The sequence below is a fragment of the Podarcis melisellensis genome, assembly GCF_964234715.1.
Source record: "Podarcis melisellensis genome assembly, chromosome: 1".
NCBI classification, from domain to species: Eukaryota; Metazoa; Chordata; class Lepidosauria; order Squamata; family Lacertidae; genus Podarcis; species Podarcis melisellensis.
In genome coordinates, this window is record NC_138528.1 from 363,918 (window position 1) to 381,843 (window position 17,926).

General features: G+C 50.7%; 1 protein-coding gene across 3 annotated transcripts in view; it reads left to right on the top strand.

The window, feature by feature from the left end:
* Positions 1–17,528, top strand: part of LRFN5 (leucine rich repeat and fibronectin type III domain containing 5) — a 77,663-nt gene extending 60,135 nt beyond the window's left edge. The window contains exons 3-4 of one of the 3 annotated variants that reach the window (XM_081910518.1): positions 10,767–11,542; positions 17,034–17,528. In XM_081910518.1, coding sequence (XP_081766644.1) covers positions 10,767–11,542; positions 17,034–17,155 — 898 coding nt within the window. In that variant the 3' untranslated portion in view covers positions 17,156–17,528. Of the gene's footprint in view, positions 1–10,766; positions 12,393–17,033 lie in introns of those variants that run through there. The other 2 variants (XM_081910517.1, XM_081910516.1) reach the window with 2 other exon arrangements.
* Positions 17,529–17,926: the final 398 nt, after the last annotated feature.

Below are 17,926 nucleotides of genomic sequence, written 5' to 3' on the forward strand. Positions count from 1 at the left end.
CCAGGCTTCGCGGACCTCTCCGCAAGCAGCGGGAGCGCTCCCGCTGTTTGCGGAGATTTGCCTGCATGCTGAAGCCTGCACGCGCTGAGCTCAGCGCGTCCAGGCTTCGCGGACATCTCCGCAAGCAGCGGGAGCCAGCACTGGGCTCCCACGGCTTGCAGAGAGCTGCCTGTTTGGGGGCTCGGGTCGGGGGAAGCTCGGGCGGGCCTCCCCCGCCCCAGCCCCGCGCCTGGGAGAAAAATAATTTTTTCCCTGTTATTTCCCCCCCCAAAAAAAAACTAGGTGCGCCTTATGGGACACTCCGTCCTATAGGGCGAAAAATATGGTATGTAATGTACAAAAACAGAGAGTTACAGATAGGTAGCCGTGTTGGTCTACCATAGTCAAAACAAAAAAAATTCCTTCCAGTAGCACCTTAAAGACCAACTAAGTTAGTTCTTGGTATGAGCTTTTGTGTGCATGCACACTTCTTCAGATACCTGAAACAGAGAGGTGAGAGTTGAGGGAGTCAGATAAACTTCTAGATTTGCTTTGAATTAATTGTGCAGAAGTCTCTTTGCCACAATGAGCCTGTGGTCAAAGCAGCTGGCGATCACCGTGAATTACTAGTGAATTACCAGTGATCTACCACACTGGCAAGGCAGTGATCCCCTTCATGGATCACTGCCTTGCCGTGGCGAAGGGGCTTGAAGAACTCAGAGAAGCTATGAACTATGCCGAGCAGGGCACCCAAGATGAACAGGTCATAGTGGAGAGTTTTGACCAAACGTGATCCACCTGGAGGAGGAACCGGCAAGCCACTCCAGTATCCCTGCCAAGAAAACTCCATGGACAAAGACAACAGGCATATAAAAGATATGACGCTGGAAGATGAGCCCCTCAGGTCGGAAGGCGTCCAACATGCTACTGGGGAAGAGCGGAGGGCAAGTACAAGTAGATCCAGAGCTGATGAAGCGGCTGGGCCAAAGCCGAAAGGACGCTCAGTTGCGGATATGCCTGGAAGCGAAAGGAAAGTCCAATGCTGTAAAGAAAAATATTGCATAGGAACCTGGAATGTAAGAACCATGAACCTGGGTAAGTTGGAGGTGGTCAAAAATGAGATGGCAAGAATAAATATTGACATCCTGGGCATCAGTGAACTAAAATGGACGGGAATGGGTGAATTCAGTTCGGATGACCATCATATCTACTACTGTGGGCAAGAAACCCGTAAAAGAAATGGAGTGGCCCTCATAGTCAACAAAAGAGTGGCGAAAGCTATACTGGGATGCAATCTCAAAAATGATAGAATGATCTCGATACGAATCCAAGGCAGACCTTTTAACATCACAGTAATCCAAGTTTATGCACCAACTACTTGTGCTGAAGAAACTGAAATTGACCAATTCTATGAAGACTTACAAGACCTTATAGAAGTGACACCAAAGAAGGATGTTCTTCTCATTATAGGGGATTGGAATGCTAAAGTAGGGAGTCAAGAGATAAAAGGAACAACTGGCAAGTTTGGCCTTGGAGATCAAAACGAAGCAGGGCAAAGGCTAATAGAGTTCTGCCAAGAGAACAAGTTGGTCATCACAAACACGCTTTTCCAACAACACAAGAGATGACTCTACACATGGACAGCACCAGATGGGCAGCATCGAAATCAGATTGATTATATTCTCTGCAGCCAAAGATGGAGAAGCTCTATACAGTCAGCAAAAACAAGACCTGGAGCTGACTGTGGCTCAGATCATCAGCTTCTTATAGCAAAATTCAAGCTTAAACTGAAGAAAGTAGGAAAAACCACTGGGCCGGTAAGATACAATCTAAGTCAAATCCCTTATGAATACACAGTGGAAGTGAGGAACAGGTTTAAGGATTTAGATTTGGTGGACAGAATGCCTGAAGAACTATGGATGGAGGCTCGTAACATTATACAGGAGGCAGCAACGAAAACCATCCCAATGAAAAGGAAATGCAAGAAAGCCAAGTGGCTGTCCAATGAGGCCTTACAAATAGCGGGGGAGAGAAGGCAAGCAAAATGCGAGGGAGATGGTGAAAGATACAGGAAATTGAATGCAGATTTCCAAAGAATAACAAGGAGAGACAAGAAGACCTTCTTAAATGAGCAATGCAAAGAAATAGAGGAAAGCAATAGAATGGGAAGAACCAGAGATCTGTTCAAGAAAATTGGAGATATGAAAGGAACATTTCGTACAAAGATTTCCATAATAAAGGACAAAAGTGGAAAGGACCTAACAGAAGCAGAAGACATCAAGAAGAGGTGGCAAGAATACACAGAGGAATTATACCAGAAAGAAATGGATGTCTCGTATACCCCAGGTAGTGTGGTTGCTGACCTTGAGCCAGACATCCTGGAGAGTGAAGTCAAATGGGGCTTAGAAAGCACTGCTAATAACAAGGCCAGTGGAAGTGATGGTATTCCAGCTGAACTATTTAAAATTTTAAAAGATGATGCTGTTAAGGTGCTACACTCAATATGCCAGCAAGTTTGGAAAACTCAGCAGTGGCCAGAAGATTGGAGAAGATCAGTCTACATCCCAATCCCAAAGAAGGGCAGTGCCAAAGAATGCTCAAACTACCGCACAATTGCACTCATTTCACACGCTAGCAAGGTTATGCTTAAAATTCTACAAGGAAGGCTCAAGCAGTATGTGGACCGAGAACTCCCAGAAGTGCAAGCTGGATTTAGAAGAGGCAGAGGAACCAGAGACCAAATTGCAAACATGCGCTGGATTATGGAGAAAGCTAGAGAGTTCCAGAAAGACATCTACTTCTGCTTCATTGACTATGCAAAAGCCTTTGACTGTGTCGACCACGGCAAACTATGGCAAGTTCTTAAAGAAATGGGAGTGCCAGATCACCTCATCTGTCTCCTGAGAAATCTCTATGTGGAACAAGAAGCTACAGTTAGAACTGGATATGGAACAACTGATTGGTTCAAAATTGGGAAAGGAGTACGACAAGGCTGTATTTTGTCTCCCTGCTTATTTAACTTATATGCAGAATTCGTCATGCGAAAGGCTGGGCTGGATGAATCCCTAGCCGGAATTAAGATTGCCGGAAGAAATATCAACAACCTCAGATATGCAGATGACACAACCTTGATGGCAGAAAGTGAGGAGGAATTAAAGAACCTTTTAATGAGGGTGAAAGAGGAGAGCGCAAAATATGGTCTGAAGCTCAACATCAAAAAAACGAAGATCATGGCCACTGGTCCCATCACCTCCTGGCAAATAGAAGGGGAAGAAATGGAGGTAGTGAGAGATTTTACTTTCTTGGGCTCAATGATCACTGCAGATGGTGACAGCAGCCACGAAATTAAAAGACGCCTGCTTCTTGGGAGAAGGGCAATGACAGGCCTAGACAGCATCTTGAGAAGTAGAGACATCACCTTGCCAACAAAGGTTCGTATAGTTAAAGCTATGGTTTTCCCAGTAGTGATGTATGGAAGTGAGAGCTGGACCATAAAGAAGGCTGATCGCCGAAGAATTGACGCTTTTGAATTATGGTGCTGGAGGAGACTCTTGAGAGTCCCATGGACTGCAAGAAGATCAAACCTCTCCATACTGAAGGAAATCAACCCTGAGTGCTCACTGGAAGGACAGATTGTGAAGCTGAGGCTCCAGTACTTTGGCCACCTCATGAGAAGAGAAGACTCCCTGGAGAAGACCTTGATGTTGGGAAAGATGGAGGGCACAAGGAGAAGGGGGCGACAGAGGACGAGATGGTTGGATAGTGTTTTCGAGGTTACCAGCATGAGTTTGACCAAACTGCGGGAGGCAGTGGAGGACAGAGGTGCCTGGCGTTCTCTGGTCCATGGGGTCACGAAGAGTCGGACACGACTAAACGACTAAACAACAACAACAACAACACCACAGACATCCAGTGATCTACCTGTTGGACATGCCTGCCATATAGCATATATTCAACACACAAAACCAGCGACAACTTGCTGTTGACAAAGGACAGCTGGACATATCAAAGGCCCCAATGCCTTCAGGAGCTGAGGGCCTCATCAAACCTCAATCTGGCCCTGGCTCTCTGTTGGAAAGGTCTTCGTTTCGTCAGAATCTAACCCTGGGACAGCTTGTGATTTCTGTCATTCCTGAATGCTCTGCACTTCCTATAAGATGTTCACTGCCAACTCTTGGGAGTTGACTACCCCTGCTATGTGGTAATTGATGGACCTAATAGGTATCTAAAGCCATTTGCACATGCAGAATGTAGGCACCCTATATATAGAAATCAGCAAACCAGTGATATTTGAGGGAGCAGGCTAGCAGGCGGGGCCCATGACTTACATCATTGGAGCCTACACAACACAAAACACTGTTGCTGGATGTAGGTTTTATTTTATTTGGCTTTTATCTTATTTTTTGGAAATGTACATCCAGGCTTTTTTCCTTGAGTTTTTTGGGGCCCCCAAAAGAGTGGGGCCCTAAGCTAGAGCTTGTTTAGCTTATACGTAAATCCGGCGCTGGTGAGAGCTATTTGATGGCGGGACAGAATCCCTTGGGAGGTGGTGGACTCTCTTTCCTTGGAGGTTTTCAAACATCGGTTGGGCTGCTGCCCATCAGGGACCCTTGAGCTGTGATGCCTGCATTGCAGGGGGCTGGACTAGAGGACCTTTGGGGTTCCCTTCCAACTCTGCAGCTCTTTGATTCTCCACCAGCACCAACCAGCCTTCAGGCAGGAGGGAAGCAAAGGCCTTTTGCAGCCATCAGGTGTGATTTGCGCTTTATTTTTGGCTCATCCCCGCTGACCTTTAATCCTTTGAGGTAATCTGATTAGCGCAAGGATTGGAAAGTTAGCCCTACTCAGGAGACACTAACACCCTCTGTTTGGGGGAGGGAACGACAGGGGAAAAGGATATCCATAAATTATTTTTTATTTATATATATCCATGGATGAATGACGGAAGAGCGTGTGGACAAGGTGCTGGATTTGCTAAGTGGATTTGCTTTGAAGCCTCCTAATGGAGCAGTCACACCTTTCCAAACCCATTTGTCATAAATTATTCCCTTTTTCTCCCCCACTTTTCAAAGCCACGTCCTTGGGGAGGGAGCGGGATACTGCAGATCAAAGCCACCCACAAGCCCCCAGACTCTCCCAGGACGCTGGCAGGTTTCCTTGCGGTTACTGCATCGGGCGAGAGAGCGTTTGCCAGGGACTCCCCTTGGGGGCTGTGGGGAGGGCTGTGTGTGTCTGTGGTTGTGGGGCTGTGCACAGGGACTAGAAGCCTGAGGAGAAGAGGATGGGGAAGGACGGAGCCCGTTCCGAGAGAGGATGCTCAGCCAGGGCAGTCCTGGGTTTTCGGAGGCGTCTCAGGTTGTGTCCTGAATGGGGTAACTGTGGCCCTGAAGGACCAGGTGCGCAGCCTGGGAGTCATTTTGGACTCACAGCTGTCCATGGAGGCACAGGTCAGTTCTGTGTCCAGGGCAGGTGTCTACCAGCTCCATCTGGTACACAGGATGAGACCATCCCTGGCCGCAGACTGTCTGGCCAGAGTGATGCATGCTCTAGTTTTTCTCCCGCTTGGACTACTGCAATGTGCTCTATGTGGGGCTACCTTTGGAGGTGACCCGGAAACTGCAATCAATCCAGAATGCGGCAGCTAGACTGGTGACTGGGAGTGGCCGCCGGGACCACATAACACTGGTCCTGAGAGATCTGCATTGGCTCCCAGTACGTTTCCGAGCACAATTCAAAGTGTTGGTGCGGACCTTTAAAGCCCTAAACTGCCTTGGTCCTGTATACCTGAAGGAGCGTCTCCACCCCCATCGTTCTGCCCGGACATGGAGGTCCAGCTCCAAGGGCCTTCTGGCAGTTCCCTCACTGCGAGAAGTGAGGTTCCAGGGAACGAGGCACAGGGCCTTCTCGGTAGTGGCGCCCATCCTGTGGAACACCCTCCCTTTAGATGTGAAGGAAATAAGCAGCTATCTTATCTTTAAAAGACACCTGAAGGCAGCCCTGTTTAGGGAAGTTTTTAATATTTGATGCTGTACTGTTTTTAACATTTGATTGGGAGCCGCCCAGAGTGGCTGAAGAAGCTCAACCAGATGGGTGGGGTATAAATAAATAAATTATGATGATGATGATGGTGGTGTCTGGGCCCCTTGGACTCCTTGCCCCCGATTCTGGGCCAATTGAGGCCAACTTGCAGCAGGCAGCTGGCTGGCTTGCCTCTCCCCTTTGCTTTCTCGTTTCCCCTATATTTACAACCCACCCTATTTTCGTGACTGTGGTTTATGATGCTGCTTTCCTCCTGGCGTCTTCCCTGGGACCTTCGGATGAAGGGAGCGTCATAAATAAAATTATTTGCTTCTTCCTCCAGCCTTAGGCAGCCAGCAAGGGGCCTCGATACAAAGTCAGACCTGCTGGTCTAGCTAGATCTGTATCGCCTGCAGAGACACATTTTCCAGGGGTTCAGGCAGGGAGATGCTCTAAGCCAGGCACCCCCAAACTCGGCCCTCCAGATGTTTTGGGACTACAACTCCCATCATCCCTAGTGAACAGGACCAGTGGTCAGGGATGATGGGAATTGTAGCCCCAAAACATCTGGAGGGCCGAGTTTGGGGATGCCTGCTCTAACCACTGAGCTACAACCTCACAGTAGTCCTAAGCTCACAGTTCCCCATTTTCACAGCAGTTTGCCACCATTATTGTTGCTGTTACCCCACTAACATTTTAGTGTGATTTCCTCCAAATGGACACACCTCTTTGCAATTTTGCTTGATAAAGACATTGTTTTGTAAAACAACTTTCCATAATAAGATGCCTCTTTCTTTGCTGTTTTCCTCCGTTCATGCCTTGATGTGAGCATTTGCCCTTGCAAGAGCCACTTTGCAGAACCGCATTGCAAAATCTGTAGAAGTGTGGGTTTCTGAAGGGTGGCCGTGTGTTTCAGTACACATGCTGGTCTGGAAAAGCCAAATTTTGGTGAAAAGAGGACCATGGGCCGGTCGCTGCCTTCTCTCAGACCAACCCGCCTTGCAGGACTGTTGTGGGGATTAAACGAGGAGGGGCTGAGAACCATGTAAGGTAAAGGAGCAGCCCCCACCAGAGGTGGCCATGGGGGTCTGATTCCTTTACCCACCCCTCTGTGTGTTGGGGAGCTTGTCTTTTTGCCATGGGGTATTTGCAACAAAGCCACCTTCTCCTCTGGCTTCTGCACTACTGAGAAAGAGGCGGCTGGGTGCCCTAAATGACCTCAGCCCAGTATACCCAAAGGAGCGTCTCCACCCTCTTCGCTCAGCCCGGACACCAGGGTCCCTCTCCCAAGAGCCTTCCTTCCATGCGAGAAGGGAGGTTACAGGGAGCCAGGCAGAGGGCCTTCTCGGTAGTGGCACCTGCCCTGTGGAATGCCCTTCTGTCAGATGTCAAGGAAATAAACAACTACAGTGGTACCTCAGGTTAAGAACTTAATTAATTCCGGAGGTCCGTTCTTAACCTGAAACTGTTCTTAACCTGAGATACCACTTTAGCTAATGGGGCCTCCTGCCGCACCACTGTCGCCCGATTTCTGTTCTCATCCTGAAGCAAAGTTCTTAACCCGAGGTAATATTTCTGGGTTAGCGGAGTCTGTAACCTGAAGTGTCTGTAACTTGAGGTACCATTGTATGTGACTTTTAGAAGACATCTGAAGGCAGCCCTGTTTAGGGAAGTTTCTAATGTTTGAAGTTTTATTTTGTTTTTAATGTTCTGTTGAAAGCGGCCCAGAGTGGCTGGGGAAACCCAGCCAGATGGGTGGGGTATAAATAAATATTATTATTATTATTATTATTATTATTATTATTATTATTATTATTATTATTACTATGCGCCCCACCCCCACCCCATGAGGCTTCTCTCCAGGCCTCCCAACCTGTTCCAGGTGGGAGGCAGGAAGTGGCTTCATCTTTTGCTAGGGACAGGCATCATGGAGCCTCCAAGCTGGCTAACAACAGTGGTTCCCAAAGTGGGTGGGGAAGGGGATTCCCCAGGGGGGTGCCAAGAGGTGAGGGGGCACGGGGGTTGGGCCACGCTGGAGGTGTCTGTCAGCACCAGATGCAGTTCATCTGCTTTGTAGACTTCATTGAAGTGAGTACAGTGGTGCCTCGCAAGACGAAATTAATTCGTTCCGCAAGTTTTTTCTTCTTGCGAGTTTTTCGTCTTGCCAAGCACTGTTTCCCATAGGAATGCATTGAAAATCAATCAATGCGTTCCTATGGAGACCATCCGGGGACAGAGGGGAAGCGCCGTGCGCCTTCCCCTCTGTCCCTGGACCTGTTTTAAAGCAAGGGAAGGGGCAGCGGGGAGAATCGCTTCTCCCCATTGCCGCCCCTTGGTTCAAAAGGGGTCCAGGGAGAGAGGGGAAGGTGCGCGCACCTCCCCTCTGTCCCCGGAGATTGCGGGGCTGGCAACGGGGAGAAGTGATCTTCTCCCCGCCGCCCCTTGCTTCAAAAGAGGTCCGGGGACGCACTGCGCTTCCCCGCTATCCCCCCGGAGCTTGCGGGGCAAGCTTCGTTTTGCGAAGCAAGCCCATAGGAAATGCATCTTGCAAAGCGGCTAAGAAAACGAAAAGCTCCTTCGTCTAGCGAGTTTTTCGTCTTCCGAGGCATTCGTCTTGCGGGGTACCACTGTCGTTTTAATTGGGGTTTGAACAAATGTGCAGTTATTTGGTTGCTGATTTGAATTGCATTGCCGTACCATCTTCCTTAGTGAGTCCTGCAAACTGCTCTTCTGGATAATGGTTTTTATAAGGAAGGGGGAACTGGGGATGAATTTATGGAACTGGGATGGGGGGCAGCAGCAATGGCCCCCAAACATTTGGGAACCTCTGATTTACAATGTAACTTTAAACATTGAGAGCGTTGGCCTTGTCTTATGAGGCTCTGCCTCTAGCACACCCTCCAACTCTCCCGATTTCCCAGGAATTATAAAAGCCCTCCTGGCTTTGGATTGGATCCTGAAATGTCCCTTTCCCTGCCCCCAACCGGTGCTGCCCCCCCCACGAACTCAGGGGGGAAGCTGAGTCAGCGTTTGTGCCGAGCGGCAGCCAAGAAGGAGCATCCCTTGGGCATCTCTTGGCAGCGGCTGGAGAGCAGTCGAGGAGAGGCTGCGGCTGGCCAGGCCCAGCCCCACGTGACCCCCTGGCTCTGGGGGGCAGGCAGAGGACAGGGCCATCCTGGGCAGGAAGAAAGGGGGAGCAGAGCGGAGCGGGAGGAGTCTTGGTTTTTTAAAAAATATATACATTGTGCGTCTTCATCTAATCTCGCCCCTCTCTAAAATGCATATATTGCTGTGCGTTTTCCTTTTTGTAAATCTACCAAAGAATGCAATACAATAAAATTGGGATTCAGGGCTTAGGAGTACGGAGGCCATGAGTGTTAAGTCCCATTGGTGGAGTGATGGTGGAAATGTTCTGTGATGGTGGGGGATGTCGGAACTTGCGTTCGACCGAGCTACTCCTCTGGTCGAGTCCTCTGATGGTGATTAACGACCTAAGCCTTTGATGAGGCTCCAGGCATGTTCCCATTAAGCAGAGTTTACAGCAGCAGCAGAAGATGAGAAATATGAGCTACATTGCTAAGAATTTTATTCCTAACTACGCAGACAGAAAAGAAATATACATCCTCTGTCCTTCAAAGCAGAGAGGCAACTGCTACAAAGAAACAGGAAACCCGTAAAATCAACATCCGTCTCCCGTGAGACTTCTAACAGTCTGGAATCTCTGGAATGTAAACAGAGTCTTGTGACTCCAAGCACTGCACCGTGGCAAAACAGAAACCTAACAGGGGATACAGGCAAAAAGGGGGGGGCAAGGAGGGTCAGTTGGAGGGAAGTGAGAAATGTCCCTATTTTCAAATGAGGAGTGTTGGAGGGTGTGCTGGAGGTTCAACTGCTTATGTGCAAAAAGAGAACAAATCCCATGTTATGCAGGGAGTAGGACAGGTCATTTCTCTTTGCTCGCAGCTCCTGCTCTGAGTTTGGGGACGCCCCTTTCCGTGTCCCCTGGTGCTGCTTCCGAGTCTTCCTTATCTGTTGTTTGACTCTCCTTGGCACAGCGAAAAGCGTTTGTTTCTTTCCTTTGTCTTCTTCTTAAATAAAGTCTGTTGAATTGTTTCTGCAAAGGTTATACCAAATTCTGCAAAACGTGGCCTGATCAGACAGGATCGGCTGACAATTCGCATAATCCCTTGCAACCGCCGGCTGCACGGTTTTATATTGCCGTAAACTGCTCTGCTACGATTTTTACGATGCAGGGGTATATACATATTTTTAATAACTAAATAAATAGAATGATGGATCACTGTTGAACAAGGACAGAGGAGAAACAAAACCAAAGGAAATAAACCACCGGTGCGTGGATGCGTCAAATGCAGCAACTGGAACTATTTCTGGCATAGATATTGAGGTTAGACCAGACAGGGTTGCAAAACGTGGGCCCTGCTATGGCCAGGGAAAGGGACTGAAAGTATTTGCAGGCCCTGAGTCACTGTACTGGCCTTATTTGCTCGTGGACGGAGGGGGCTTCCAGGTCATGCTCCTCCTTGCTTGCAAACCTGGCCACATGACCTGGAAGCTGGCCACATGACCTGGAAGCTGTACGCCGGCTCCCTTGGCCAATAAAGCGAGATGAGCGCCACAACCCCAGAGTCGGCCACGACTGGACCTAACAGTCAGGGGTCCCTTTACCTTTATATAGCTCTTCTAAAATTGTGAGGTTGGTCCTCCCAGTCCAGCCCAGTGACGCCTTTTTTCCTTCTGTTCCTCCGCAGAATGATTCCCCCCACGAGCAAGACCTTCCTGGTCAACAACCTGGCGGCGGGGACGGTCTACGACCTGTGCGTCCTGGCCATCTACGACGACGGCATCACCTCCCTGACGGCCACCCGCGTGGTGGGCTGCATCCAGTTCACGACGGAGCAGGACTATGTGCGCTGCCACTTCATGCAGTCCCAGTTCCTGGGGGGCACCATGATCATCATCATCGGGGGCATCATCGTGGCCTCCGTGCTGGTCTTCATCATCATCCTCATGATCCGCTACAAGGTGTGCAACAACGGCGGACACCCCAAGGCCGCCAAGGTCACCAACGTTTACTCCCAGACCAACGGGGCCCAGCAGGCCCAGCAGCCAGGGTTTGGTGGCGCCGGCGCTGCCCTGCCGCCGTCGGGCTCCAAGCAGGCCATGGGGCGCGAGGAGAGCCTGCAGTGCTGCAAGGTGGGCGGCGAGGGCTCGGCGCGGCCGGCGGACGCCTTTCCCGGCCAGGACTCCTGCTCCGCTTCCGCCGGGGCCGGCGCTACCTCCGCTCTGCCGCCCACGTGGACTCCGGGGCCCCCCGCTTCCCAAAAGCTGAAGCGCAAGCCCACGCCAAAGTCCGGCAGCCACGACGCCGTCCCCGGCGAAGGCGCCTCCTGTTCCTCCGCGTCGGGCGGCCTCGAGTCGCAGAACACGAACCGCAACAACTCCACGGCGCTGCAGCTGGCCGCCCGGCCGGCGGACTCTTCCCCGGGGGCGGCCCCCGCCTACAAGAGAGCGCCAGCCAAGCCAAGTAAGTTCCTCACCTTGCCCGCCGACCCGTCCCGCGCCAAGCGCAGGTACTCCCTGAACGGAGAGATCATGGAATACCACTGTTACCTTAACTCCCCGAACCCGGGCGGATTTTGGTCTAAGCGGAGCCTGTCCATGAACGGGATGCTCTTGCAGACAGACTCCTCCGAGGCGGATAGTGGTCAAGCAACTTTCTCCAGTTCGGAGTGGATATTGGAAAGCACGGTGTGAGCCTCTGGGGGTGTGTGGCTTTTCTTTTTTTATTTTGCCAGTCCTAAAAAAGGACGGAGGGTCCCCCGCCCTCCAAACAGTGTCTGAGAACTCGTCTCCGGGTGGGAGCAGTGGCTGGCTTTCTCCTGCCCCTCTCGCCTCTCCGCCCAGAGCCGGGCGTGGACCACCGTGGAGTGCCCCTTCACACCACCTTTTCTCTCTTGGGTTTTCCGTTTAATCCAACAACCGGAGGGAAATATTGGCAAGGAAACAAAGATTTAAGGGGAAAGCACAAAAGTCGAGCGGGGTCTCCGCCTCTGCTAGGATTGGCACCCGGGTCCCACCCTAGCCGATCGAGGACCCAGGAGAGAGAGAAGGAGCCTTGGCCTGGGGGGAAGAAAGAGCCGCTTCTAGAAGGGCCTCGTTGCTCTTTCCTCTGTGCCAACGGAAGGCTGCCTTTCTGATGGATCAGTAGACAAAAAAGGGAGAGGGACCATTTCTAAATCGAGCTGAGTGTCTTTTCTGCCCTCTTTCCCCCTGTGACTTTGGTCCTGCCTTCCTTTCTGGGCCAACGCTGTACAAAACCCATCAACTCTGTGTTGCTACGTTGTGTAAAATAAAATATTCCTTCAATACCTTCAGCCGGTGTGGCCAGGCGATGACCTTGGAATGACCCTCCTTGGTTCAGGGGTGCTGGGGGTGCCCTATCCGGATGGCCGATGGGGAGAGGGGGAAGGAGGAGGTCTCTGCCCCTGCCCCCTGGCCAGGCTGCCCAATGGGCAGAGGTTGTCTGCTGTAGGAGGCAGGACAGAGCTGGGCTGGAAGTGTGTCCGGTCAGAGAGCCTGTCCATCTCTCTGTCGGTAGCAGTGAGCAGGAGTCTGGGGTCTCTAGCACCAGAGAAAGTGGGTCAGCGGTGCTGCAGGCTGGCCAGCCTTGCTTTCCGTGGGTCTTGTTGGCGGCAGGGAGATTTCTCCAGGCTGAGTCAGCAGCATTTATATTTGTGCCAATTTCGCTCTTTTGTTCCTTCTGTTTGTGCAAGGCTATGAGTCGGCTTTCCAGGCAGAAAAGATGGCCTGTTGCAATGCCCTATTACCGATAAAAAGCAGTTATAACACCCCGAAACAGAGCAGCCGTAAGACCTCTGTGATGCTCAGCTGGGAGATCTCTCGAGGCTCCTGCAAATTCCTTCTAGGGGTTCCAAATGGCTTAATCTTGTTTCTGGAGTTGCCCCGGTGCTGGATCGATCCCTTGTTCTCCTGGATGAATCCTAGAAGCTGCTCACTGTTTGGCTGCACGCTTTTTGCCCCAGGTTGCCGATGGATCCCACGGTGCAAAGAGGGATCTCGGTATGATTTCACAATTGCATTAAGATCCCTTCTTCATTTCTTCCGTGATAGAATTAATGCATATGAAAAAATGGGCTCGCTTGGTTGTCCGTTTTGAGAACTGGTGTGGGGAAAAGAAAAAATACAACTGAAACTCAAAGTGTGCCTGTGCCAATTCAGAGATGAATGCCCCCCAAGTACTCACATCACCCCCCCACCCCACCCATGGGTGCTTCCCTTGGCCTTGCCTGGTTTCTGGGTCCTTCCTTTGGGGTTTCTTTGGAGCCCCAATGAGCTGCTTTCCTTGCTTGGGGTGAATCTGGTGGGGAAGGAAGATGAGTCTCTGTTGCATTTTCTCCCTCCAGAGTCAGCTCCTCTTGTTTGTAAAGCCTCCCCTCCCCCCAACTCTCTTTTTTTATCTATTAATTTTATATTTTATTTATCCCCCCCCCATTATATTTATTATTCCCCCTGATATGGACTCAAGGCTCCGTGAATGGCATTTTAAAAAGTCACTTCTCTGGCCAAGTCCACCCAAAGCAGCTTGCAACATTATTATTATTATTATTCCCACATGCAAATTTAAACGACACAGAGGGAATGCAGAAAGCTAAAAATGTCACAAAGACAATAGTTGAAAAGTAATTCTCGTAGTAAGTAACTCGCCCGAGGAGACGTTGATCCCGTTTTGCTAGACTAAAGGCTGCCTTACTCTGTGCACAAAGAACGACGTGTGTGAATGTGCGCCATTGTTATTTTTAACAAAATGTGCGTGCAGCTTTCCTGAAAACAAAAGTACTAGCTGTTTGCAAAGCACATAAAATATGCTTTAAAAGTAAAAGAAGGCAAAAGATACATTAAAATAAAAAAGCAACATTAAAAGCAAGTGGGGGTTGGACTAGATGTCCCTTCCCAGGGGCGTAGGAAGGGGGCAGCGGAGGGGGCGGGCCTCCCCGGGTATCACTTTGGGAGGGGTGACAAGATGGCCCCTGCCTCCCCCCAGCTGTGTGCGCAGTCCATATGGGTGCCGCTCACATGCTGTCCATACGGGATGCCACTTGCGCGGCAGCCTGTATGGTCACGGTGCAAGCGGCAGCCCCTACAGCCAACGCGCGCCAGCGGCATCCCGTATGGACTGAGCATGTGTGGCATCCCATACAATCGCTGCACATGCGCAGTCCATATGGCTGCCGCTTGCATGGCGTCCATAGGGGTGCCGCTCGCGCACGGCGCCCATACAGTCACCGCACGCGAGCGGCAGCCCATACGCAATTCTTAAGTTTGTAGAAAAGCAGAAGGAATAAAATTCACAGTTAAAAGCACACATTCTAAGCTAAATAGGCAGATTTTAAAAAATGCATCAACTTTGCAAAATGCACATACGTTCTTTAGGTCACCGTTTACCCTGAGCCCATCGTGGGCCATATATTTTGTGATGCTCTCTCCACCCCACCCCACCCTCAGGTGCCGGACGTTTCTCCACAGGGATGAGAGCTTCCCTTTCTCTTCCGCCTTCTGTGCCATCCTGCTTGGCGCTGGCGGGTTGGAATCAGAAACAATGTTTTGGTGCTGAACTTTCCTAGCAAACTGTGGTTTGTCATTTTCATGCATCACAATAAACTGTGGTGAGTTCAAAGCATGAGGCAGATGCTTCCAAACTCCTTTGGGGGACAGGAGACAGGCAGGGACCGACTCAGTGCTGCCTGGATCCCATTCTGCTAAGCAATGGTTTGGCATTACGACCAAACTGGGTTATTCATCATCATCATCATTTTATTTGTATGGCGCCTTTCCATAGTTAAAACAATGCTCAAGGGGGCTTACATCACGGCAAGATTCACCGTATTTTTCACTCTATAAGACACACTTTTTCCCTCCTAAAAAGTAAGGGGAAGTGTATGTGCGTCTTATGGAGCGAATGCAGGCTGCGCAGCTATCCCTCTTGCTGTTCTGGCTTCAGGGATAGCCGCACAAAGCCTCTTCAACAACATTTGATTCAGAATATTATTATTTTTCTTGCTTTCCTCCTCTAAAAACTAGATGCGTCTTATGGTCGGGTGCGTCTTATGGAGCGAAAAATACAGTGCGTAATTACATAACATAACAAAAGTCATAAACAACCAATAAAACACATCAAAAGGTACACAACCAAATGGAAAACCATTTCCACATAAATCATACAATCTAAAACTGAAAATACAACATTAATCTCAATAACAATTTAAAATGGCATAGATAAAAAATATAAACAATCTTAAAAAAGGAGCCCTCTCTGTCCAGCAGCAGCAGCAGCAGCAGTCCTTGTGTCCTAATGCTTGACTTTTCCTGTTCTTTGCCAGCCTGCCTTCAAGGCAGCTTCCAAGAATGAAATGCAGGGAGGCAATAAATCTGGCTGGAGCCAACATGATAAAAGGGCCGTGCAGAGCTAGGTGCAAACAGCCCGGGAAGGAGAAAACATTTAAGAATCAATAGAAAACCACAAATAATAGAACCTGGGCTTTTTTTAGCAGCTATAGCTAAAAGGCTAATTCTAGAACACATTAGCTTCCAGCTCACCATAGCTGGAAAGACATCTAGTTCTTCATGCAGTGCAAGGATGAACTGCGAAACTCCCTGCCACAGGAGGCAGAGATGGCTTGAAAAGAGGATGAGGCACATTCATGGAAGAGCATCAGGCTGTGTCAATGGCTCCTCGCCCCAGGGGCTGATGCCTTTGCTCCACAGTTGGGAGCAGTGGTGCTTCTGAACCCCTCTTGCTGTAAGGGAAGGAGGGAAGAGTTGTGGCGGGGCTTGGATCCTGCTTGCCAGTTTCCCATGGAGGCATCTGGCTGGCCTATGTGAGAACCGGAGGCTGGACCAGATGGAGCATGGGCCTGATCCAGCAGGACTCTTTGAATGTTCTTATGTGTCTCCCCGGGAAGAGAATGCCAGAGTCAGGCCACCATCGCTGAAATCTTCTTGTAGGAGCAACAAAGTGCCAATGGGGAACCCTCCCCCCCCATGAGTGAACCCCCTGTGAGGAAAGGTGGCAGCATTTGGGGCTGCTTCGTGAGAGGAAAGGAAGCAAGAGGGAGCAGGACAGGAGTTTGTAAACTCATGCTTGGCGCAGAGAAAGGGGATAGAGAGAAGTTCCCTTCCCTCTCACACAACACTAGAACTTGAGGACATCCAAGCAGCCTGAAGGTTGGAAGATGCAGGACAGATAAAGTCCTCCATGCGGTGTGGAGTTAGACTGTGGAACTCCCTGCCACAGGAGGCTGTGAGGGCCACCAGCTTGGATGGCTTGAAAAGAGAACTAGAGAAAAGGGAGTTCTCAGAGGAGGAAAGGGCTCTGGAAGGCCCAGGAAGGGAGAGTTGCTCTGGTGCTCCTGTTCTGCTTGCTGGGTCCCCATGGGGGCATCTGGCTGGCCCCGGTGAGAACAGGAGGCTGGAGCAGATGGACCACTGGCCTCATCCAGCAGGAGGCAGAGATGGCTTGAAAAGACAGTAAGGAACATTCATGGAAGATTCAAGCGCAAGAGCACTTTCTCCCCCCCTCTGGTTCCCACAACTGGCCTCCAGCTGTGAAGACAGAGCAGAGCCACATGTCTCGCGCCCATGGAAAGCCCTCTCCTCTCCCAGGAATTTGTCTCATCCTCTTGCAAGGCCATCTAGGTTTCTGGCCATCTCTGCCTCTGGTGGCAGTGAGTTCCACAGTTCAGCCAGGCACTGTGTGTCAAAGCCTTTTCTTTCCTGGGTCTGGAGTCCTCCTGGGGGTGGGGCATTGTGGAGACCTGGCTCCATCTCTCCTGAGTGGAAGATGCTTAGATGGGCAGGTGGGCGGCAGGGAGGGAGGGAGCTGGTGGAAGTTCTCCCCTTCCAGGTTGGTTCTGCTTTTGTTGAGGAGCTGAGCCAAGCCGGGCGTTATAGATATCTCTCTCTCTCTCTCTCTTTCTGTTTCTCTTCCCCCCCCACAGAAGCTGGCAGCAGCCTGAAGAGTGCTTGCCACCCTCCTCCTCCTCTTCCTCCTCCTGAAAACGTGGCCGCCCACGTTTGCACCCGACAAAAATCCATTCGGTTCCAACTCACCGGAGACTGAGAATAGGGCCAAATTCTGCGCCACCAGCAGGGACGTCACACCCCCGGTGCCTCAGGCCTGCGTTGGGAACCCACGGAGACTGGAGATGCTGGAGGGATGGATGGTCTCCCCTGTCTCCCCCTCCTCCACCCCCCTTTTGCCCCACCCCAGCCCCAGGAAACCCTGCCCAGGCATTGCAAGTGTCTTCTTCTGGCCTTCAGGACTTTATTTTTCTTTTGTACAGCAAAGAATTAACAGGGAGAGGGATCTGGGCCCAGCGTGGCCTCCGCTCTTCCTCTTCGTGGTTGCTGGTTGGTGGTGGTTGAATTCACAGACCGTACGACTGATTCTCCATTATGTCACACCACCCCTGGAAATAAATGTTTTAATATGAGCGTTTCCCCACTGGTTCATTGACAGGAGTGGGGAGGGCAGGCGGGTGGGTGGGGGGCGTCTTTGAGACACATCCTGCAACATCTTGGAGCAGCTTCCGGGGGACTGGGAGAAGGTCCAGCTCACTCCCTGCTCACCCAGACTGGAACAGAATTAAGTGTGCCATCTTCTGAATCCAGCTCCTTCCCAGCTGTAAACGAAGCTCTTGCCTTGTTCTGTAAAAGGGTCTGGCAGGCGGGAGGGCCGGGGGTCACGAGACCCTTTCCAGGAAGATCATGTTGAGTCAGTGGGGCAGATTTTGGGAGGGAACACAGTGGTGTGGAAAGTCTGGTGACCCTCATGCACATCCCACCTTTTCCTCAAAGGAGCTCAGGGGGGGAGGGGTTCGTGACTCTCCCT